This window comes from Corvus kubaryi, unplaced genomic scaffold, assembly GCF_017639235.1.
Source record: "Corvus kubaryi isolate FWS band 111438036 unplaced genomic scaffold, C.kubaryi_AGA036_p1.0 37176, whole genome shotgun sequence".
Classification (NCBI taxonomy): domain Eukaryota; kingdom Metazoa; phylum Chordata; class Aves; order Passeriformes; family Corvidae; genus Corvus; species Corvus kubaryi.
Window position 1 is genome coordinate 22,830 of NW_024581048.1, and position 24,629 is coordinate 47,458.

At 37.9% G+C, this 24,629-nt stretch overlaps 1 protein-coding gene across 1 annotated transcript; it reads right to left on the reverse strand.

Moving 5' to 3' along the window:
• Positions 1-2,854: 2,854 nt before the first annotated feature.
• On the reverse strand, positions 2,855-17,458 carry LOC121661552 (coiled-coil domain-containing protein 171-like). Its single transcript, XM_042021852.1, has 11 exons — positions 17,357-17,458; positions 16,115-16,207; positions 11,102-11,269; positions 10,159-10,210; positions 9,333-9,517; positions 7,608-8,112; positions 6,750-6,866; positions 5,686-5,912; positions 4,879-5,058; positions 3,465-3,641; positions 2,855-3,004 (listed from the first exon to the last, which is right to left on the reverse strand). The coding sequence occupies exons 1-11, from the start codon at positions 17,456-17,458 to the stop codon at positions 2,855-2,857; spliced, it is 1,956 nt and encodes a 651-aa protein (XP_041877786.1).
• Between the last annotated feature and the right edge of the window lie 7,171 nt (positions 17,459-24,629).

Genomic DNA, 24,629 nt, shown 5'->3' on the forward strand with positions numbered 1-24,629 from the left:
TTTTGGTGAACACAGAAACTAAAATAAAGAAGAGATTCCCATGTAGCTAGGAATTAAAGATGTAGTATGGGAAATTGACACTCCAAGGTAATGAAAACACTTCTTCTGCTCTGTGCTGCTGTAGATTAAAAACAGTTATAAAACAATCTGCCATTAAAGCTATAATGGAAAATAGTCCTTTCTTCTAAAAAATTAATACATAGAGCTTTGTTGGACCTTCAAATAGTCCTACATTAGGGCACAATTGTACAAGTCAGAGAGACAACTTGAGATTATTACTACATTTAAAATATGCTTTAAAAAAGCATCATGAAAGTTTCTGACCACAGATTATGACTTACTGCCTTTTCTTTTCCTATTTATGATGTTTTAGAGGTTAAAGTAGCAGACACAAAGCCAAATGTTTTATGGCCACAGTGTATGTGACCTCACCTTACTCAGTAGGGAGTGAACTCCACAACAATTGCCAATTTTTGGTGTGTTCCATTAGTCTTCACTTAGCAACCAGAAATAGTGCTCAGTGAAGGAAGGAAAGTGAATTTTGTCATAGCTTCTACATTCAGAATAAGTTGTTTGTCTACTAGTAACTTGCGTTTCATTTCACTGTGGTTTTTTAAGATGGAAGAAGTTGAGGGAGGAAACTTCAACCCTAAGGAAAGGAAGCTGCTTTAGAACAACTTCTCTCCCCCCTGAGAATAAGCAATTCTAAGGCTTTGGTGTCTTTGGAAACACAAACCAGAGGGAACACTTCAAATTCTTACTTCAGTCAGGGTGGCATGCACAGCTTTCATATGATCAATGAGCAACTCTTTGTCTCTATTAGAAAAGAAAAGAAAAAAAACCAAGAACAATGGAGTCACTTTAGAGAACTGAAGTGCTACCAACGTAGTGAAGCCTCAGAAGCCTCGCCGTCTCATCTGGGGGGCCAAAGAACTGATGCCTTGAGAGGCCACCTAAAAACAGAGACTAGACAGGAGTAAGGGAACAAAGGTAGCTATTTATTTGAAAAACCTTCAAAAGTATACGCTGCAGAGCCAGAGGCTATTCTCAAAATGGACCCCAAGATGGACGACAGGTCACAAGTTCCTCACACTTTTATAGGTTTGGTTCATTTGCATATCAGGGTTAATTCTCCAATTAAAGCTTTAGTTTAATGATGTCATTTCCCCTCAGCTTGCCCCCCTCTCAAGGGCTTTTGGTTTATACTTTTTGGGCCCAGGATGGTCTGGATGTCCTTGAAGACAAAGTCTGAAGAGGCTATGTTATGTCTACCTAGCATGAGAGAGAAGAAATTAACAGGTTACAAGAAACTTCAGAGTTACACACTAAGCAGTACAGGATTTGAAAAATAGAAAAGTTAAAACCTAAGGCATCAGTAGAAATTAATCTTCTGCTACTTTATGATTGTCATGTCTTAGAAAATAACTGTTGGTAACTCAAACTGTTAGGATTTTCTGTCTCTCTTTCAGATATCCAATGCAAACCCTAGAAATAGTTCATGTACCACTATTTGGTGCATTTCCATATTACAGATGCTTCTGTTGAGGAGAAGCAATTAAAATAGATGTAACTATCAATGAACAACTATCATGGCTTGGAGATAGAGGGCATAAAAAGACTCTAGCAGGATGGTGCTGTAGTCTTGTATTGGAAAACACTGACAGATTCTGTTTATTTCACCTACTTCACTTATATGTTCCAATGGCAGAAAAAAAACCCCATTTCTTGTGAAGAGTTGCTAGAACAATGAAGGGAAGACGAGATTTCTTTGTTAATGTTCAACTGCTATATACAGAGAGAAAAAGCCACCACACATTAAAATAACCTTTTCTGGATATATGTATGGCCAGAAGGAATGATCTTTACTAAAGCGTCCAAAACAGATTGGGGCAGGGTGAAAAGGGCAAGCTTTCTAGAACAAATCCTTCTGTAGGTCACACCTGCTTTGATCTAATCATACCAAATAACAATTGTCATTTTAATTAGATTGTTAAACATTTCATTGAGGACTACACGAATTGCATTATTTCCCTGGTGCATAAAAACCCTTAAAGCTTCTCAGATGTTGTTCTTCAGAGGTTGAATGACTCCGGGCATAATAAGAAATTTTAATTAAATAAATTTTTTTTAGATCCTAGCCATGGACCATAAAACATACTTCCCACTATGATAAGTATTAGAAAACAAAGTCTGCAAGGATTTAATTTTTTATCTGATCATATAACTGTAAGAATAGGTTAGTAATAAGCTCCTTCAAATCAAGGGGGCTCCTTTTGACTACCAATCTTTCCAAGACTGGTGCCTAAGCCTTTCCTTCCACGCCAGGTTATTGTGTAAATAGCGTGGGGTTAGTGTCTACATTCAAAACTCTCTGAGATCAGCTGTAAGATCTATCCTGTCCCGCAGGAAAGGCTAGCTCCAAAATGGGTTTCAGTTCTTTTGGCAGCTAACACCTGCCACCTAGCTGATGCTCCTGTATTTACTATAAATAAATTGTATCCGTCTATAAAAAGATGGTGTGGAAACAGAGAGAACAAACAATCATTTCTTAAATAAGCAGAACTTTAAGGATCTGCCAAAGAGATGTTGTCAGAGCAGTAAGACAGCACAGGCATTTTGTTTGCCCATTATTTCAGCACCCAGAATTTGGAGCACTATTATGGGATAACTGCAGAAAATTTGTCACCTAGTGTTTTGAACTGACACTTTTCTCTTTAGAAGACTATCCCTGGATTTCAAAAAAAGATATACTTTTGTCTTCTAGCCTTACACTGGCCAGATCTAAAACCCTACCCATGGAAGTAGGCATTGAAATTTTTACCCATTTTAAGTGACGTCCCCCAGGCCCCAGTGCTCACTTTGCTGTCTTGTGGAGGTCACGTTCTGCCTCCTGGAGAGGCTCCAGCAGTCGCTGCCGGTCCTGCACCATGTCTTTAAGGAGTCTCTTCTGGTGATTCAGAAGTCTGCCTCTTCTCCTCATCTCCTCCGATGCCTCAGAGAGCCTCTGCCAGCAGACAGAGAGCAGAGTTACTCGTCAGCCCAAATAAACTTCACTTTATCCCACTGGCTACTGACCAGTGGGAAAGACAAACTGACTGTGAAGTAGATTTGGACCACTGCATACTAAGGTTTTATGAATTTCGTAGCAAAAGCATTACTGACTCAGAACCCCCCCAGTTTTTATTATGTTTGCTATGTACAAGGCTGTTTTAGAAAACAAAATGATTGTAGGCAAAAAAACCCACAAACCTCACTGAAGACTTTTTCTTAGATTTTTAAAACAAAAATATCTATAGCTAAAAAAAAAAAATCTTTGAAGTGTTTTCCGAGTAGCCTAAAATTCCAGCAGACTGAGTAGTACGTGTGTATTTACTCCCATTATTTTATTAGCACAAGGACTGCACTCTTTGGCTTCTTTAACAAAAGGTAAAATTCTGGTGACTATTTCAGAAGAATAATCTTACCTTTAGAGATACATTGAACTCTTGGCTTCTATCTGTGTCTGCAGTGGAGTGCACTTCTAGTCCATTACTTAACTCCTGAAGCCGTCGCTCGTGTTCTTGTAAAAGTAGTTTTGCCTCATGCTCACGCTGCAAAGCATTATCTAATTCCTCATGTATATTGTCTTGGGTGATTATTCTCTGGAAAGATAAATAAGTTGTGTCTGATCCTGTAACTATATTCGCTGGTTTCCCTACCTGACTTTCTGAGTTCCACTTGCAAACATACCGAATTCTAAAACAAACGCATGCTCAGGATTTTTATCGAGGCTTTTTAACATGAAGACAGATCACTGAACAACAGAATGGCAGACCTGCTAATTACTGTATTTTTTATAAAGAACATTCATGTAAAGTCTTGCCATTCATTATTCTATTCAAATTAGCACCCTAGGATGCAAAACTTCAGTATTCAGAAGGAAAAATATGCAGATCAATGTCCAAAATTTTAGTGGACAGCTTATTATCCCTTCTAAACACCTTTGCGGACTCTCTTTCTCCTCCAAAAACTGCTCCAGAAAGAAGAAATAATTCTTCAAGAAAAGTCATCACCTGCATTTGAACTGCAATCTAAATTGTGACAATTTTCATCTAACTGTCCCAAAACTCTAAGGGAATAAAAGCTGTTGAGAACAAAACTGAAGACGATTAGATATTTTTGAGTAAAAAAAAAAAAAAAAAATCCATTTTACCACCTAGGAACCGGGAGGATGATGGGCGGGACATCATCTAGCAGATAATCTCTGCTTGGAAGTGTTTGGATTGGGACACACTGACAGGTTCTACCAACTAGGCTTCAGATTAGGGAACCCACAGTATTTCAGTAAATCAATCAGCAACAGCAAAAGACTCAGGGGAATTTGGTGCATTTGTGCTAATGAGAATGTAGGAAAAGGCTTTCTTTCCCTGCCATAAAGTTACTTCTTCAGGGAAACAGACCCACAACAACTTGTATTTTATTGATCAAAACATTCATCAATATCCATGCAGAGTTCAAATTGCTGTATTTATGTTTCATGAACTTCTCATGAACATTCTTATTGAATACCCTCATTCCAGCTGACTTTACTCTGCTGAAGTGAGATCTTCTTTTTGGATACATCAATCACATCAACATTTCCAACAAATGGAGAACCTCGATTGCTGAAGACCAAACTGTAATTTATATGGGATACCTCCTTCTACAAATCAAAAGGAAACTCCTGTGGAAAAGGGGTATTTCTAAATACAACTGACTTCTAGTTTAGTTACAAGGTAAGTTTTCTGGAAAATTCTGTTAATAATTTTATGCTTGTTTTTCAGAAGAACACAAATCAAAAATTGCACAGAAAGCAGAATCTCTTTTAAGCAAGAGAGTCTCCAAATCAAATATACTTACATGCTGAAGTGCATGTAGTTGCTCCTGCAGTTTGTGGGCTTTGTCAGCATCTTCTTGCATCTCACTGAAAGTCCATTTGAATCCTGCAAGCTGCAGGTGCAGTGAGCGGCACTCCACCTCCACTGTACGAAGCCTTCGTGAAAATTCAAATACTTCTTGCTGCAAGGTTGCTACATTTCTCTGTCAGCAAACAAACAAATTCATGTGATAGAAAATCTGCTATTGTAGCAATAAAATAAATCATATTTGAGACCCAAGAAAATTCAGACAAAACTATCATTTTTTCCTCCCTCTCTAAAAGACGTACGCAAGGGCAAAAGTTTGAACCTACCAAGGGTTACTGCAAATTCTCTTTGCAAGGAAGTACTATTTTCACCTGAAGTCTACAATAAATGACAGGTTATGAGAGAAAGAGTTTATCCTTTCATTTTGGTTAAAGGCAAGAAGGTTATCTTTACTGGAAGAAAGGATGGTAAACACGAGAAAATAGAAAAGAGTAATAAAAAACAACCCTAACATTTACATCAAGCCAAAAGCAAATTTATTCTTATAACCTAATACAGTTCTGATAGAACTTGAAAAAATATTTTACTTGGGTACACTAAACCTCTTCCAAAAATTCTTTGTCAATAAAGGACCTCTTCACCCCCTAATGTGTGAGAATCAACTTCTGCGTGTCCATATAGTGGTATTTCATTGTCAAGGACTCATAACCAGCCTGAAACTAAATAAATGGTGCTATCAAGACAGCTTCACTGTTACTGTAAGCCTTCTGTTCCCATGAAGGAGAACTGTAAATCTGCTTACTGTAGTGGGCAGTCTGTCATACAATCCGACTTCCAGGGCCTGGGCATTTACTCTGTGGAGTCCACAAGCCAGCCTCTGTATCAGGGAGTCCCTCTCCAGGTAAGCGGTGCACCTGCAAGGGTTCACTTGAGCTGCCTCCATCAATATGCTCAGATTGTCCACCAGTTTTGCAAAGGAGTTCCTGGCTGCACTGGTAAGTGAGTCTCCAGAAAGCCAGGACTTTGGATCTTTAAGAGACAACAACAAAAAGGAAACATCAAGCAGGTTATTAGTTCCAGGGTCTTGTAATATGCGATTCTTTCTCAATTATACAGGATGGAACCTGTAAATATTCTGAAGCACACAATACCAAATCTGAAACATGGTTCAAACTTTGCTCTGTAAGGATATGAACTCAAGTTATTGAAAACAGCATGATCAAAAAAGAGGGTGCCTGAAACCGAACCTAAACACATTTGATTCATTGGCAACTTTTATACAGATTTTGTGTTTAGCCTTCTGGAAAATGCAGCACCTCGTCTCTGTCCTGCTATTTCCCTTTATTCATATAAATTATCCCCCCTCTAATATCCTTTTTTCTGTGACAGAAAAGTTTGGACACTACAACTACAGGTTAACAAAGAACCAAGGACGGCAGCAATGCAGATGAACCAAGGGAACCTATACCAGTTCTCACTGCAAATAAACTCCAGACACACTCTCCAGCCTTCTGCTTCCATGGCTCTATAGACCGAAAGGACAAAATATCTTATCAGCCATTAAAGAAAATTAATCTGTTCCAACAGAAGGGATATGATCGTTCAGAGACTGTAGAAGAGAGTTCTTATTTTCCCCTGCCATAACGTTTCTCCTTCAGGGAAACAGCCCCACTAAAATTTGGATTGACTAGCTCAGGATATCATCTCCAGTCAAAGACGTCTATCGCAATATTCAGAAATATCTCTTCAGAGATATGATCCAGAGTAGTTTAGATGAAATTGTAAAAATGGAAACGATGTGACCACCCTGATTTATTTATTTATTTTTAATATATTTCTGCTACAACAATATACTGTTACAATTACCTGGTTTGTTGAGAACATCCTGCAGTTCAGAGACAGAGATGATTATTGCAGTATAGAGGCTGGAGCTAGTCAACCAGTCAAGTGCTTCAATACAGTCAACTCCTTCCTCTTCAAAACCTGTGGAACACAATTGCAGCTAGCAGGACACCTGAACCACTAAGATATGGCACACTGTTATCCCAAGCTCTTCCAGGAATTCACCAAAAATAAGCAGAGAAACCACAAATTAATCAGGACAGTTTAGACTGTATTAAACATGTTTCCAGAACTAGTGGGGGGAAAAAAAGTAGATGAATCTTCTAATTTGCAAAACATTTTTGATACCATTTATTCTTCTAGGGGGAAGCATAAACTGATCTGGCAGCAGAAAGGGACAAGTAGACATAATCTCTAAAGTAAATTATAATATATGTGCTAATATTTTACCTGAATCAGAAAGCAATTTTTTGTGGCTTTTAGTAGCAAATAAATATTAAAAATTATTAATAAGAGGAAATACCTTTTTTAAAAAAAGTTGATGGTTCATCGTTTGGGAACATTGCCAGATATTTACCACAGAGAAAATGCAGTAGCAGCTAGTTCTGCAATCCATATCGCAAACCTCAAGGCTATCAGAAACTGTTGAGTTCATGTGTGTATTTGCCATTTTACTTGCAACGTTTAACAGACTAGGCATTTCCTCTTAGAGTGAAATACATTTGTCAAGAAACATAAAACCAAAAATCCATACATTATATTTGTCAAAATGTCACTAAATATCTCTTTATGCCTGAGTAATACCAATTAATAATGATTAATGCTCTTTGTTATTCACTGACCATGTAATTTGACATAACACTTTAAGAAAAATTCACTTACGTGACACATTACGCCTGCCTCTGGATTCCCCTACACAAACTCGAATTCCAGTGCTTCCTCTTGAGCCATCTGTCCAGATGAAAAGGGAGGAAGAATGCTGGGCTAGAAGTCTAAGCCTGTTAGAGGCCAGAACTGCAATCACGGCTCTTCGGAACACATCAACGAGGACTTTGGCTCTTCTCTGCCTCAGCCTTGCTTCATCTTGATGGTTCTCCACACTGGTCGGGAGAGCATGAAGGAGGCTCCCGATCTTCTGGTTCACTAAGCCGTGGAGGTTCACCTGGTCCTGGAGAAGGTCCCCTTGGGAAGACATCGCACACAGTCGCCCATAGAGAGGACACAGGGCCCCTGACAGCAGCGCGCAGGCTGCCAGCAGAGACGAACGCTCCTTCTGAGCCTTTGCTAATGTATTTCTCACAGAAGCGTTCTCATGGACCAGTTTCTCACAGATTTGCTCAAGGCTATAGAGTTTTTGCCTGTTTTTCTGTGCTGTTCGTTCACATCCCTGTGACAGAAAGAGAAACAAACCAAACAAAAATGGAAGAAATATTAACTAGATGGTTTTTACCTAGACAACAGCTAGAAGAAAATGGTCAGTCTTCCCATTCAAATGACGCATTAAAGGAGCAAAAATTGTTAGCAATGATGGTGATGAAAGCATCTCTTCTAGTGAACAGTTACAGACTCAGATGTATGAAACCAAATGAATAGGATGAGGAAAATCTGCATGATCATCAACTGCAAACGGACTCCTGATTTCTGACAACAATCCACCAATATGGTGATAGCTCACAGAAGGTCCAACACCACCTGTCTGCCCACAATACAGTTTCATGAGTTGACGTAACAATACTAATTACATCCTCCAATTTCAGAAAGAACGTTGCTCTACCAAGCAGAAAGTCAGTGTAAACGAGAGGAAAAAAAGGAAGGAAGGCTGAAACATGAAACTAGATAGAATAAATACATTTTTTGGTGTGCAAAGACTTCTAGTCCTGAAATCTGCATCAAATACAACGGCATTACTCTGAGGAAGTAAGTTGCAGTAAGTCACAAGTAAGAAGGCCCATCTATTTCCTTTATTCACAACACTTTTAGTTGAAACAGGCGTGAAGGAATGTGATGCTAAAGACAGTGAATGGTGGTTGTGAAATAACAGGGAACATTTTGGATTGCAAATAACTTGTCTGACAAGCAGTGACACCTTTACACTTTTAAACCCCTTTTCACTGTAGTATCAGTAAAACAGAGTCGCTTAATGCTGTTGAAATCTACCACTGTTCTAAGGGTTGGTACATATATTAATAGTAACTGAATTTATCTCCAGGTGATACCACATTATTGTTACTCTATACAATCTCTGCAAATCATGATGCTCAAAGAATACCTGCTGCCCCCACTAATTCTTAAAAAAAGAAAATTCAATCTTACAGCTTTAACATTCTCAGGAAAAAAAATACTACCAACTGTAGACCAAATCAGGCTTCTGAATTTGGGCTGTAGACCAAATTCTCTTCAGAACTCTTTAAAAAAGTAATTTATTTCTTATTTGAAGTGATGTTAACATTAGCACAGAGCTGGGTTGGTTTGCTGTATTTTTTTCTTTACTTTAAAAAAATATTACAATTCCCAAATTACCTTCAACTGCTAAGGGGCTTAAACTACTGAAATACTCCATTACATGTTTACAAGAAAAGAAAAAATTACAAGTTCACAGCACCATACCTGTGCTCTTGCATGAGCTTCTGCGAGGAGATTTGAGTACTGCTGTTCAAGATCCTGCTTTTCTTTCTGCCAGCAGTGTTCCTGTGCTTTTAACTGTTCAGACGTTTTCTCAAATGTACCCTCCTGATTCTGCTGAAGATCATTCATAGTGGCAGTCTTGTGCTTACAAATATATTCTAGGTGAGCTGTGTGACAAGAATTTGAGAAGAAATTATTATTTACCTTTTCACTTTAAATTAAGCACAGACTATTCCAGCATAAAATCTACACAGTCATTTCTTCAATATGTTTCTTAAAACTAAGTAAAACCCTTTCATCACAGATTAATTACTTGTATCTCAAAACAAAACTTAAATATATCTTGAAATAAAGTATTTTGTTTGGTCACGGTATAAAGCCACCCTTATAGCTCCTTGCAGATGTTTGTCACCTTCTTTCTAGGAAACCTGAACACTTTTTTTTTTTAAATTGTATTAAATTTTAGTAAATTCGTAAATTAGCAATCCAAGTACACCAGTCTTTTGTAAGTTTGTAATGATTGCAAACAAGAATTTACAAACAGCCCTTAATTTTTTTGTTCATTTGTTTGGGGGGTTTTTTGTTGTTGTTGAAAAGCCAAGACATTCCAAATTATTATTAAGTTTTAAAACTGTTTCAGGGAATTTTAGCATAGAGAATCTTTTCCTTACAAGTAGCTTGTAAGTTTACGATGTGTTTTCAACAAGCCTGAAGGGATTCACTCTTGTGGTTTAACACTGCAACTCCCATGCAAACTACATGGAGCAATGAATCAAGCCAACAATCATCTCCAAATGCACACACCTACACTTTGTTACTAGAAAGTATCTGCAAGATACTTCCAGATAGATCACACAGAACTGCAGGAAAAAATTTTGCACAACACAGTCGAAAATGCCAGAAAAGCTGCTAAGTACACGAGAAGAGCCCTAGACACCTCACAATCCATCTCAATAACAACAATTAAAAAGCAAGCAACAGTAAGACACAAGCCCCACAAACACTGCCAACAATATTCACCCCCTTCCCTTTCTTTCCCTTTCCTCCTTTACTTCAAAGGAGAAAGAAACCAGAGCACAAACCAAAACCCAAAAGAGTGGCATAGCTTAGTCTCAGAAGCCAGCTGACTTATTTAAAGAGAGGTTTTTCCTTCCTAAAAACACAAGGATTTCTGGGGAGAAAGGCCACATGAGCTCACTTGCATTAAAATCACTCAGAAAAGTACAGCTCCTCCTTCACACAAATATTGACATGTGTTATGATAGGTATTTCCTACTGTGTTTCTGAATACAAAAGCCGTAATCCAAAAGTTACAATTATACAGAAAACCCCCACACTGACGTTCTTTCAAATAACACATCTGAATCATAAACTCAGAATTTAAAGATGGTATTCCTGGAGCAAGCGTGCTTTGCCTCTGGATTATTGTAAAATAAAGACTTGCTTTATGACAGCGAACTTCCTCATCACTACGATGAATTTCTTTTCTTTTAATTAGTACCATGTGGCTGATACCGGATTGTCCTATCGGAATGTCCTGCGCAGAAAGGGGCGCTGAGAGCCTTGATACGCACTCCAGTCACATCTAAATGCCCACGGCAACAGCATCAAACTGAGCAGTGGACAAGCCATCATTAATGGTATTCATTTGTTAACGTCCAAATCCTTTTGGGGGGATGAACATCAGCCCTTTTTAACGTGAACAAGCGTCTCCGAGCTCAGCAGAGGCTGCTGGTGCCTGGGGACATTACCCTCTCGTTAGCCTTGTGGAAGTTCGCGATCAGGGCTTCAATATTCTCACACAGAAGTGTGCAAAGCTCTGTCACAGATAACTCATCCAGGGGACGGTCTGGCTGTCTGGCCAGCACACGGCTGTGGGCCATACTCCAGTGTAAGTCAAGGAGGATGGGCAGCTGCTCCTGGAACACAAAGAAACATCAGTTGTTGTATCTGGGCGATGTTAAATCAAGAGAGATGCGTCATACGTGTGGTAGTAGGTGCCACGTGCAGCAGAAAACAAACCCTCAAAGCTCATTCTCAGAGCTTTACAAGCTTCCTCAATTCACTTCTAATAATGTCAGTCAAAATATTGCATAATATTACAGCAGAACAAAAAAACAGATTTCACAAAATGCATCTCATTAGACACAGTATGTAAATAAAGCATGGAAATAAATCCCCGTCCTGCAGGGGCCACAACCATGACCTGACACAGATAAAAATTTCCATGCTCTTATTGGATGCAATTCATTCACCCATGTTAACACTTCCAGGTGCATTCAAACTGTGCCCACTTCCAACATCTGCACAGCACACAGAAAATGGTCCAGCTGGCTTGGCAGCACAACAAACTCTCAATTCTTTAAAAAATTTGTTTTGCATGGATTGTATAGATATTTTTTTTTTTACTTTTCAGTAACAATAACAAGAATTTTGAGTACACCATGAAATACTGTTTCCAGTACCAGAACAGATCTTGATCATGAATGGGATTTTGTCCTGAATTCTTGTCACATATAACGTATATTTTACTAAGGAATACAAATCAAAAGGGAAAACTCTTACCACAGCAACAGCTAGCAAGCACTTAAGGTTTCTAGCAGAACATTTTCAGCTTGTAATTGCGTTTTGTAGTTATAAATGGCAACCATTACTGCCTGTAGTTAGGGCAGACAGTTGCTCTTATCTCTTTGTATTCCTTTTGTACCTGATGACATTACCTTTTCAGGATAACTAGGCCAGCAAATGTCTTTTAATGCATTAATGCTTGCATAGAAGAAGCTGTTATTCTCCCAGAAAGAAAAAACAAGATTATGATTTCATTTTTTTTTCATTTTATTAACTACAGATCTGCCTGGGCAGTGGCTAACACTAAGACAAAGTGTAGAATAACTCCATCAACTGAACAAAGACACCCACAAATCTGACGACCCTCTGACGCAGCTCTCTGCTCCTGTCAGCAGGGAACAGACCATATTTACCTTCCATACTCAGAGCTCTGAGAGAGAAAGAGGAGAAATTTCCAAGCCAGCACCAAAAACAAGTTTATATTGCTAAGAGTAGAAGTAGAGCAAATGTTACCACACAATGAGAGATCTTCTAGATATGCTAAGATCTTTCCTTTGTCCCTGCTGCTATGCAAAAAGATGGCAAAATTGTTATTCAAGGTGTAGTTGGATAAAGACAGTAGAAAGGTCGAAAGTGGTCATATAAGAGGAGAAATATTTCAAAAAATAATCCAGTGAAATCCATCCAATGTGCCAAATCCACAGCAAAACAAGCAAACAAACAAACAAAACAACAAAAAATTCCCTCTTCTTTGCCACCTTCAAACAAGCAAATTTCAAGCAATTTTTACAGTCAAATACTTGCACTAAAACCAAAAGGTTGCATGAAATAGAAATAAATGTTTCTACAACAGTAGCTAATGAAACTCGACAAAATTTTGGGTAGAAAGAACATTCTTCACAAGAAATCAAATCAAAATGCCTTTTTGATTTGGAATGCAAGTACAACTTACCCATACTTTTAAAAAAACTGTTTCCTGCAAACAATCCTTCAGTTAAACAGACAGGTATCTCTTAAAAACATTTTCAAATTAGCTTCTCCAAGGTGTTGGTTACATTTATTCGCATTTTAAATTTACAGAAAGGTAACATAATAACAAACAGGGTAAGAGAATGGCAGAGTTCTTCCCCAGCGCAGCACTGCAAACCCTCAGCACTTCAAATATTTTGACAGTATGCTTAAGAAAACCTGAACAACGCATGCGACAGGCTTTTTTCCTTACCAGTGGGCCTTCCTGCAGGCTGAAGCTCGTTCTGGCATCCACTAATCTTCCAGAGGTGTCTCCAATATTCTTCTTTTCCCTGTCCCCTCTCTCCCTTGCATATGCTGTCCTTGTAAACTGGAAAGTTTCCTCAATAAGACATTTTAAACAAAATTACTTTTGTCAAATGCACTATGTTCTTTTAAGGGATAATCAATGAATAGGGCAGATATCACATTAGCACATCATGCGGCTTCTGAAGTTGCTTGCCTTTTTTTGTTAAATGAAATGTAGACTCCTCCTACGAAAGACTTTTCAAATGCTTATGTTCTGTTACCAAGCTTCGTGTCATGAAATTCAATTCATGATTTGGATATGGCCTCAAAATTACATACAAAAACCAGGATTAATCATATTTGAATTAACACAATAGCTCTCTTCAGAGAGAATGGGTCACATCTTGCATCATCAACCCTGATTTCCAGTACAGTTCTTGCTCCTAAGGTCTCCACATGCCTGACTCTGTTCTGGCACGACTTAAAGCAGACCACCCAGAATTTTAATCAGTTCTTGTACTGTATCAATCAGGAAAACGGGTATATCAAGAGCCTGGCGTGACTAAACAGGCACTGGATGAGAAAACTACAAGGCCAAACAACAGTGTAAAGGAGACAGAAGAATCCAAAGAAGAATTTTAAAAGATTGCCTGAGTATTTAGGCATGGTATCAGGAAAGCCTGATTTTGAGCTCACTTAAAATTGATGTTTGCAAAGGATGACAAAGGTTTTTGCAATATAGCTCAGGTTCTAGGTATCTTACTAAAAACACCTCCATAACCATGAATATTCAATGAGTCATGAGGCCACAAACTTCCTTTCTTGGAGGAAAACCAGTTTCTTCTGTTCTCCATTACTCCTTGTGCAGAGTCAACATGAATACCTGTGTATACAGACCCATGCAGTCGTAGACTGATTGAGAGGTCACCCAAGTTCTGTTACCACAGACACAGCAGACTGTGCTGGGCAGGAAACGTATCCCAGGTGATTTCATCTGCTCTCACACATTTCAATATTTTTTTACCAATTAAAGCTTTCTACAACCATTCAAAAGTTGAAAACAAAGATTACCCACTATAAATGATGCACAACTTCTTGACAGGAGTCTTAGAGATTCACCTAGCTCCCTGAAGTGGCAAACAGTGTTTCCATAATAATGTGAGTGTATATAGAAAAGCCATCTTTTCTACACCTGCCAGGTATGTTTTCCCACACTCACCCCAACCACTACTGGAGGCTGGACCCTACCAAAACTATGATTTTCAAAATTTTTGCTTCCACAAATAATATGTAACAGGCCAGTTATTATCTGTACCTATCCACAATACCTGTGGTTACTGATATGGACCTGTTACTAAAGGACTGCCAGGTTCTGAACCTTTGGTTTGGTGCATTGCACTGGACTTTCTGCTGACTGAAAATTGTAGGGAATGAAAACTATGAGTTGTACTTCAGCTGCCTACTGCCATTTTACAATGGCTTTCAAAAGAAACTTACACAATTTTTTCTCTCCCTTGTGCATTTTCTGACTCTCTGGAATCTTTCTTGGTATTTGCTAGCACTGAAAGAGCTTCTGTGCTGCCACCTTTCTCTGCATTCAAAGCATCTTCAAGTTCTTGAATTCTTAACTACCAAGTGATAAGACAGCAGTTAAACGAAGTTAGGAAAGACTCTCAAGGTCTTTAATGCACACACTGTCCTGTTCTGCTTTTTACAGGTGAATATATTCTATTAATTCCATATAGAATTAGAAAGCATTGAACACATCTAAAAATGTAGTAATACATAGAGTTCAAAGCAGAGAGAAATAGATATGCTGACCAAAAGCACATTTTGTTGTCCTTTCATTGTGTTTGGATTTTCCTGTTTCCAATTATTTAGATTACTGAAAATTTCCAGGGGAATTCTATTTTTTAAGTAGACTCGTGAAAGGGTGAGATTAACAGTAAAAGCTACACTTGCACTCAGAACAAGGCTCATATGGAGCTTGTTCACGTACATAAACAAGGAAGAAAACCTTACCAGTTCTTCACTCATAAAAGAGAAATCTCTAACTTCAAGGAATGTTACCCTCCCACTTCCTTTGTATGTTGTAAAAGTAGAGAGGGAATCAAGAAAACTAAATCATCACTGCTAATTTAATCATCACTTCAGAAATCTAAGTGTCTATACTCAGAGCAGGTCATAAGAAAATAACTGACTGAAGAAGTGGCAATGCTTATTTATGTTCCTCAGAACACAAGAAAAAAAGATGAAATTCCTTTTTGTTTTCTCACTTCGTTGTTCAAAAATCCAGTGTGAAGGGTTTGTTAGTCAGCACAAGATCACTCAGCAATCATCACACAGGTTTTTCACACTTGTTTTTCAAAAGAAACCCCAACTGCTTTATGGGATCAAACCCTGTGTGATACAGTTCAATACTACAAGAATTTAATATTCAAGTACACATATTACATTTTATCACATATTCAAACTTCACTGGTAACTGCAGATGTCATAACTTTGAAGCTGAAATCTCTGACTAATTCCATTGGAAACTGCAGTCTCAGAATGCATTAATCTCTCACACCTAGAGAAGTTGGATGTATGAGCTGTATCTCCAAAACTGTCTAAGCGCTCATTCCAAAGATACGGCACAGGACATTTTAACAGCCTAACTATTGTGAAACATTTCCTTTCCCCTCACTGTTTCAATGCTACTTTGAATTCTCAAACATAAGAATGTGATATTTTATTCTAATATTTATTCTAATAACTTGAAGTTACATTAAAAAAAATTTTTTTTCTATTACCTTTTATCATTTTGAAACTCATTGCAAAAACTCTACTCGGTGGTTTCACTCAAACAAGGAAGTCTTAGCATTTTGGAAGATTGTACCTTTACAAGTTCATCTTCTGTTTTACTGCAAACTTCTACCAAATATTCAATAAAAAGTTACCTGCATGATTTCTGTAGTGTATTTACACTGCAAATGCGCTACTCCTGCTGCTTCAGCGTTTTCCTCCAGCTTCTTTGTTTTCACTGTAGCTGCCTAAAAGTACATTTTAAAAATACTGAAGTCCAGAAAGATGATAACACCACACAAAGACAACTTTATGTGTTCAATTGATTAGGGCTCCATAAACCAGCCTGTGGTATCTGAACTGCAAAAACTCATACCAATAAATAAATAAAAATAAATAATAAATAAATAAAACCAAGAATTACATATCCAGAATACTAAAATAACATTCTCTGTTTAGTTAAAGAAATTGATGCAGGATTATGTTCTTGCTGCATTTTTTATTGTCACAGATACCTATCTCCAGAAAACGGCCTGGACACGGATTTTCATCTGAAAAAATGCTTTTAGCAAAAGCAGTAACTACAGAACTGCTGTAATAGAAATTCGCATGCAATTTTAACTACACTGTTTGCTATCAAAAATATCTTTTCACTTTGACTGATGACTGAATTGAAAAGAACAATACACCCCAAAATGACTCCTGCCTTCAAGTGATGCAACAAAGGTCAAGAAAAATTCGTTAGTATTAAAAGTCATTTAAGACAGACACACTTCAGGTTAAATAGATGGAAGTGAGTCATTGATTTTGGACAAGTAAAGCAAAGTAACAAGTATGTGAGACTGAATCTTGACTCTAAGCACTTCAGTGAGGGAAACAGTAACAGCAAAATAAATACATAAATAAAAATTTTAAAAGCTGTTGGCAATAAATTCAAACTCCGTATAATCTCATACATTCACAAAAGAAAAGAACTGAGAAACAGAGATCCATGGAAAGCCTATTAAAGAGAAAGTCAGCGACAGCACAGAACTTACCAAACCTACTCCGCAGTATCAGCCAAAAGACTCCTCCCACAAGGTTTATCTGCTTAACATAGTTAATTAAAAGAAATATATCCAAATCCTGCACAAATACTCCCCCTATACCTCCACATTGCTAAGAGTATTTTCCCAGTGGCATAAAACTTTTCCCATCTGCTCTTCAAACACCAGTCTCAAGTCGGGCTCACAGCATTCACCTGTGAATCCACCTGTCCTGCGAAACAGACGCTCTACATTTTGTTACTCAAACACAAGGCACTCATAGCCTAAATCGGAGGTTCCATCCCTCAAAAACGAAACTGCTCAAGGTGCCAGTGCTTGCGGAGACTCTCAGCAGCGGGCAGAAAGCTTTACCTCCAGTTCCCTCATGAGCCTCTCCTGCTGTTTAGCTTTGAAATCCACATAGTTGGCCTGGAGCCTCAGCATCTCGCTGCAGCCGTTGTGCTCTATCTCCATATCTCTCAATATCCTGTGCGTGTTTTCCAGGGCAGCATTCGTTTCCTAAAGATACATAGGTAAATTAACAAATAAATACATCAAGAGGTACTTTTTCTAAGATAAGGTACTGCAGTAGATAGTTCAACAGAGCAGTGGAGACCGCATCACTAGAGGTTGTTAAAATCCTAAAATCTAAGATGCCAGCACATGTCAACAGAAGTGTTTACCCAACAGCAAACATGCTTTTCATTCACCACCAAGTAATCTGTGTTGGCCCAAAGATCACTGTGAGCATGACCTTCTGTGGTAACACTAAAATCAGAGCCAGATCTCCCCTGGAAATCTTTCCCTGGAAGAATACAGCCCTTCCAATCTATTCTCTCTCCCAGCTCAGTGGCAATGATAGAAACAGGGTGCATTTGGTGAAATGATGCATACGGACAAAAGTTCTATTTTGTTCTGATTTTTAATTGCTAGAACTTCAAATCAGATGTTTTCAGAAACAGTTACTCCCACAGACTAAATAATTTTAATTTCGGCTTTTCTGACAAGGATTTTCTTCCATCTAGAAACTGAATTACTTGAAAAATTATGACATATGAAGTTCTCAGTAGAATAAAATAGCTAAGCTGGTCCCCACTTCCATTTCTGCATACAGAAATTGAACTATGCTACAGATTGGGAGAATTACTGACATTACTGGACTCTGCAGCTCTATGGAGTCACTGCTACAAAATCCCCATAGCCCATATGAATTTGGACTAAATTTAAGCTAATCCTCTATCTTTGCATGTACACCAAGACAGGTTTCTTCCCTTCAGAATGCAAACAAATAAAAAAATACATTTTAAAATTGAAACAAAATTAACCATTTCTACAGAAATAATAATACCTGGAAAGATACAGAAATACTGAATTTCTGAATGTGAAACTAGTAGGGGAAAAAAAGGCTAGCTCAAACCCTTCTTTTCCACATACTAGTGTCATAGCACATGTTAGTTGTATAAAAAGAAAAACAAAGGTGACATGAAGAAGCCAGACATGAGCAATGAAAAGCTAGAAACATTTGAAAAGATGAAAGAAAAAAGCAGTATGATGAAACTCCTGGGGGAAAAAAAAAAGTCATCGGAAATAGTGTAAACAAACAGGACTAGATTTATTTTTTTCCCCCTGAAATGTAAAAGGAAGAACTTCTGGACATACTGATAAGCAGGATGTGGAGAGAGACGCCTCAATTACAACTCTGTACACACTGAGGGAAGGAATAACAGAAGGTAAGGAGCAAGAGACAAAAAGGGGTTGATAGTCTTAGCAGGTTATGTTTAATTCACATGAGACAGCAAGGGTTTTGTAAACTCTTGTAAGCTTACAACAGCAGATGAGGAAGAAACGGGAAAAAGAAGAGACTTCCAAAAAACACAGTAACTGGTATTAAGTCTCTGCTTGTTTTAACGACTTGGGACCGATGTAGCCTCGGGTCCACAATTTTTTTTTTTTTTTTTTAATAATTACCTTGAAGTTCCACAAGTTTGGTTTTTAGTTCACATAGCTCGTCCTCTACAGAATACATTTGTACACAAGCCGCTTTTTTAGTGACTGATATTTCTCTTTGCAGAGCTTGACGAAGAACCTCTCCTCTCTCAAGTTCCAAACGTAATTTCATGATCTCTTTTTCATAGCGAGACATCTAGAAAATAAATGTTTCAGAAATTGCATTCACAGCTGCCATCTTATCCCATCTGAATTTGAAATAGTCTTGAAACTGCACATTTATGCATTTTTAGATACTTTTATGGTTTTTTATGCAAACTGATCCTATTCCTAGATTAATTTCATGTACCTATCCCTCTATTTCATGTACACATCCCTCTGTTTTTCCAAACATACTCTGCCTTCAGAAAACAAAAGTTATAATATTGTCCTCTTCCTGGTCCTTAGAGGAAAAAATACAGCAACAGAAACATTATATTCCATAGGCAATTTTTCTAGTAACTATATTTAACACCAAGAAAAACAGCCATGTTGGGATACTAGACTATCAGACACCTAGTAACTCACTGTGTAAACACAATGATGTTCAGCAGTCAGGCAGAATGCTATTAAACACAACAAACAAAACAAAGAAAATGCTTCAAAAAGGGATCTTATCCGGAGTAAGAAAGACAGTCTAGTCACTGCTGCCAGAAACTGAATCCAGGAAGTCACATTCAAGCCATTTGAACACCAGAAGGTGGAAAGTAAAAAACATGCATTTCTTCAGAGCACCTACAAAGAAGCAGCATCCTTATCAACAGGAGCTCCTTCATGGGAAATAATTTATCCCCATTACAAATGTTTTCCCTGATGCTCTTGTGGCAAACTAATACCTAAAAGAAGCAGCAGTGGGAAAATACTTCACTGAAATTTTCTTTAGTTTGAATTATTATTACTGCTCTAGGTAACAATTCTGCTCTCAGCAGTTTGTTAGGGGCAGCTGGTGTGGGTGCTCCTTCCTCTGGTTTTGGTTAAATACAGCCAATAAACCAAGTTTGTTGTTCTGCATCCATTTGTTTGGAGACTCCTGCTTCTTCCTCGGTGACTTGCTCTTGTCATGCTCCCATTGCTCCATCATCTTGTTGGTGGAATGATTCTATAAAATGGAGCCCTGGAATTACCAGGATTAAAACACGCAAACAAACAAACCTTGTCTTACACTGAGAATTCGAAAGCTGAGGGTGCAAATTATTCCTCTGTGTGACTTTGCTGTTGTGTAGTGCTCAAGTTTCTTACACACACTTTCAACTATTGTCAATGACAGTAAAAGACATATCGGTTCCTATGGACAGGTATGAGAGGTCTGGACAATGCTACTTCTTGATTATTTTCCAGCTAGTGACTGTGATTTTGATCCAGCTGGTGAAAGGATTAAGGACCAAAGACTACATTTAAGGAAACAAATTACATTTGTTCCAAGGGCAAAATAAAGCAAACAAGAAAAAAAATGCCCGTACTTCACGATTGCGTTGATTGATTAATTCTACGTTTTGTTTCTCAGCCTGGCGGAGCTTTCGCGTCAAATCTGCAACAGTGTCCATTTCTGATGGATTTCTGTTCTGAGGTAACTGTAACTCTTGTATATCATTATCTGAGCTGAAAAATACGAACTTTTTCAAAAAACATGATACTCCTTTCAAGTTTTAATGCTTCTTTACTTCAATTACCTAGTCATGGGCCCAGAGATTTAAACATTCACATCAGTAAAAGTACTTTGTGCAGTTTTCATCTTACTATTGCTCTTTGAAGAAAGGATTACATCGAATTGCTTATTGTACAAGGGGTGAGAGACGTAGCATCAGGAACTTAAAAGAGAGATGCACTTTGGATTAACAAAGTTGATTTAAGCCTAGCACATTGTATTGGTTTGGCACGGCCTGGGTTTTGGTAGCCAGGGGGCCACAGAGGTGGCTCCTGTGAGAAGCTACCGGAAGCTTCTACCACGGCCAGCAGAGCCAATCCCTGATGGCTCCAAAGATGAACATGTTGTTGGCCAAAACTGGGCCAATGAGAGAGGCTGGTAAAACCTCTGCGATAATATATTTAAGGAGAAAATCAAAACAAAGGGCACACAATTTTTCTTCTAGTCAGAGAAGAGGGGGAGGTGAGAACATGTGAGAGAGACAACACGGAGGCACCAGGATCAGTGGAGAAGGAGGGGCAGGAGCTGGAGCTGAGGTTCCTCTGCAGGCCGTGGTGATGGCCGTGGTGATGGCCATGGGGATGGCCGTGGTGAAGCAGCTGTGCCCCTGCAGCCCATGGGGATCCAAAGGGGATGCAGAGGAGGCTTAAAAATTTCCAGAAGGCTTAAAAACGTCATTCCAATCATGTAAGCTCAAATAACTGGCAAGCTTTTTGTCTCCACAGGAGGTCTCATTTTTTAACATGGGTTACCATCTCAAAACCATCTCCGTCATGAAACAAATGCAGAGATGTGGAAAAAACCTCTCTTTCACACAGTTTGTCTTCAGAGATACATACATTAAACTACAGACACACAACTGATCACAAACACAACACTAGTTAAAGGTTTAGTCCTCTAAACTACCCTGTTTTATCTTAATTTCCACTACTATTGCAGTTAAAACAAAATCTACTTGGCAATTAGCAGAATCAGCCCTTGAGTAGCACAAGCAATAATAAAAGAGTCAAAACCAAGCTTCTATATATAAAGTGAGAAATTTATATACGGAATATATAAATTTATATCTATACATACACTTATAAATAAGTAGATAAAACACATCTTTATTAACTAACTTAATAACTTTAAGAGAAATTATAAAAATTTCAAACTAGACAACTTTTAAGTTATTTCAGTACTTGAAAATCAGTGTTCACCTTATTGGATATATGTTGGTTTTCGCATTATTGTAAGCATGTCAGACTGCAATAATTATTTTCTCTGCACAAAAGTGCAAGAGTTCATGGGCAATAAATGTGAAATATACTGTAAAAAGAAACATGCTTACATTAAGCACTAAAATGGTATCCTATAATACAGAACTGTAAGTACTAAAATACGTTACCTTTGTCTACATGAAGTATTTTTTGTAGAAATGACACCATACCGGCATTTAAGTAACAGATTTTGCTACATAAACAATGACCACTTTACACCTAGATTTGTGCACAGGTACAATTAACATTTTTCAGGACCAAAAATTTACCTGATGACTTATGTTTTCTCACACAGTTTTTTTGACTGGCAAAAAAGACACAAATGCCATCAACAAGGGGATCAGTAACTTTGTTTAAATCTTCCCTTTAAAAGCATTACTGCTGTTAAAGGATGAAATTTCAGTTTTTTAGCTGCAGACTATAAATATTTTATAATTGAACAAATGCTAAGTATATTCCCATTTAAAAAGAAGACAGACTTCATCTGTGAGATCAGAACAGCTGTATGTCATCAGAAATTGTCCCACAAGGTGCCATGTTTTTAACACATTTTATATATTTAATAAGTGTAGGAGATGAGAATCTTTAAAACCTGCATGCACTGCAAGGAAACCACAAGCTCAAGATTAACTTTCAGTACTTACTGCCAGAGCAACCAACTGACTCAAAGGGCAAGAGATCAGCAGCAATTAAAATCACTTTATTTAATGCAACTCAGCTGCTGCAATAAGAAGATTTGGAAATAAGTAAAACCTGAACAGCCAGAGCATCTATAAGCTGAATAAAATCTAGGTTGTGGACACCATGTAATAAAGTTTGAGAGATCTTTGCTTCTCCTGGTCTGGGGAAAAGACAGAAGAAAGAAGGGCAAATAATTTTATTCAGAGATGATGAATGAAGTATCAATCTTAGCTGAAGACAGCTAAAAGCCAGAAGCACCAATGGGGGAAAAACAGAACCCAAACTGAAAACTGGGTAAGACCTGGTCATGGAAAAAAGGCTCATGGAAAGGATAAACGTTTAATTAGGCTGTGGGCAGCAGGGGAGTCATTTGACTTCTTTAAACCTGGTGAGACTTAATATTTTTGCATGGAGACCACATGGAATGAAAGCAAGAGAATAATCACTTTTTGTAAAGTAAATAGGAAACACCTTTAAGTCTTTAATTAAATTACACTGGTTTGTATGGCAGTCAGAGTTAAAGAAATCTGTTTCTTTCAGCTCTCCTATTAAATATCCACCAACAAAAAAATCATAATGGAAACATCTACACATTAAAGCTTACTCAGAGGAAAAACTCAGTATACAATTAACTATTCTGCTTAACTGAACCTCAGTGTGTGTGTGTGTGTGTGTGTGTGTATGTGTGGGGAAGAAATTAAAAAAACCACCAAAACCATACCATGCACAAATTGTATGACACCATATGCATTAGCAAATTAAGGATGCTATTGAAATGAAAAACTAGAGTATTAGAGCATTAAAACAGAGAACATAATATTAGGTACTGGCAAAAAAAAAAACATTAGACACCTTTTTGAAATAGCATTTTATGCACAGCTTCTGAACTCACAATGCAATTGGTGGAAACTTAAAAATATATATCAGAAAACCCTAATTTTTCTTAGTATAGAACCAAAAAACCCCAAACCAACAAAAACAAACAAACAAACAGAAAAAACCCCAGCCAAGCAGTGACAGAACTGATGGACTACTACTACGTTAACCACTTCATTTTGGTTGTCTACTTCAACATTTTCAAATAAAATAGAAACTAGCCTTAAGAATTCTTGTTTCTGTGATACTTTCTTTAATTGTCACAGCATAGCCAACACATGCAATACTTTATGAAAGCTCCCTATTTCCACTTGTAGGAGATTCTTCCTTCCATCTTCATATAACAAACAGAAGTGCTACGACCATAAAGCTCTCAGAAGATTCAAAGACAGAACCACACAAAGTCCTGGAAAGTTTCAAAGCATGCATACCTTGCAGTCTAACAGAATTCAGAGAATGTTTTCTACTTCCATTTTCATATATTACTAGTTCATCGATCCTTGGTTTTGAACTCAAAGATGTTTTTTACCAACTACAGCTTTCATCTAAGACACCATTTTTAGCAGGACTTTAAGAATCTTCAAAAAAGCATGTAAGCAGGTGAAAATAGCTCAAGTTCTACGTTGCAGAAGGTATTTTGTAGCTCAGAACCTAAATTCTCAGTGTTCACAGGTCAGCTGGTTACAGTCAACATTGACCACTGCAGAAAACCAGCTTTTAACTAGCTTCAGTTCCACAGCTGGCAGAAAATGCAGGGTAATTTTGCAACAGAGAGAAAATTTCTTTCACTTTCTACCTAGCAGGGTAATTTTGCTAAACTTCTGCAGCTGAAGGAGCAGACTGCAGTCTGATTTTCTAACCAAAGTCCATGTTTGTGGAATTTTGCTGTTCCTATAGAACTGGCAGTTTTGTACAGACTAAAGAGACAAATAGTTTGGCCCAAAGGGCAAATCCATATCAGGTTATAAAACACAGGGGTCATGGGGAAGACGTAAAGCCAACTTCTACCTCCGAAGTTAATGTGGAAAACCCTCTTGTGCCTGCTGGGCAGTGTTCCTACATGCTGGCAGAAGCTCTCTCTGCCTCCTAGCGACTCTGTGACAGCTTGCATGTATCACACTGTGTCTGGTTCTTCCTCAGCCTGAATTGCATCATTTCAGGCATCTAGAAAATAAATAAGCCACAAAAGCAGGATCTA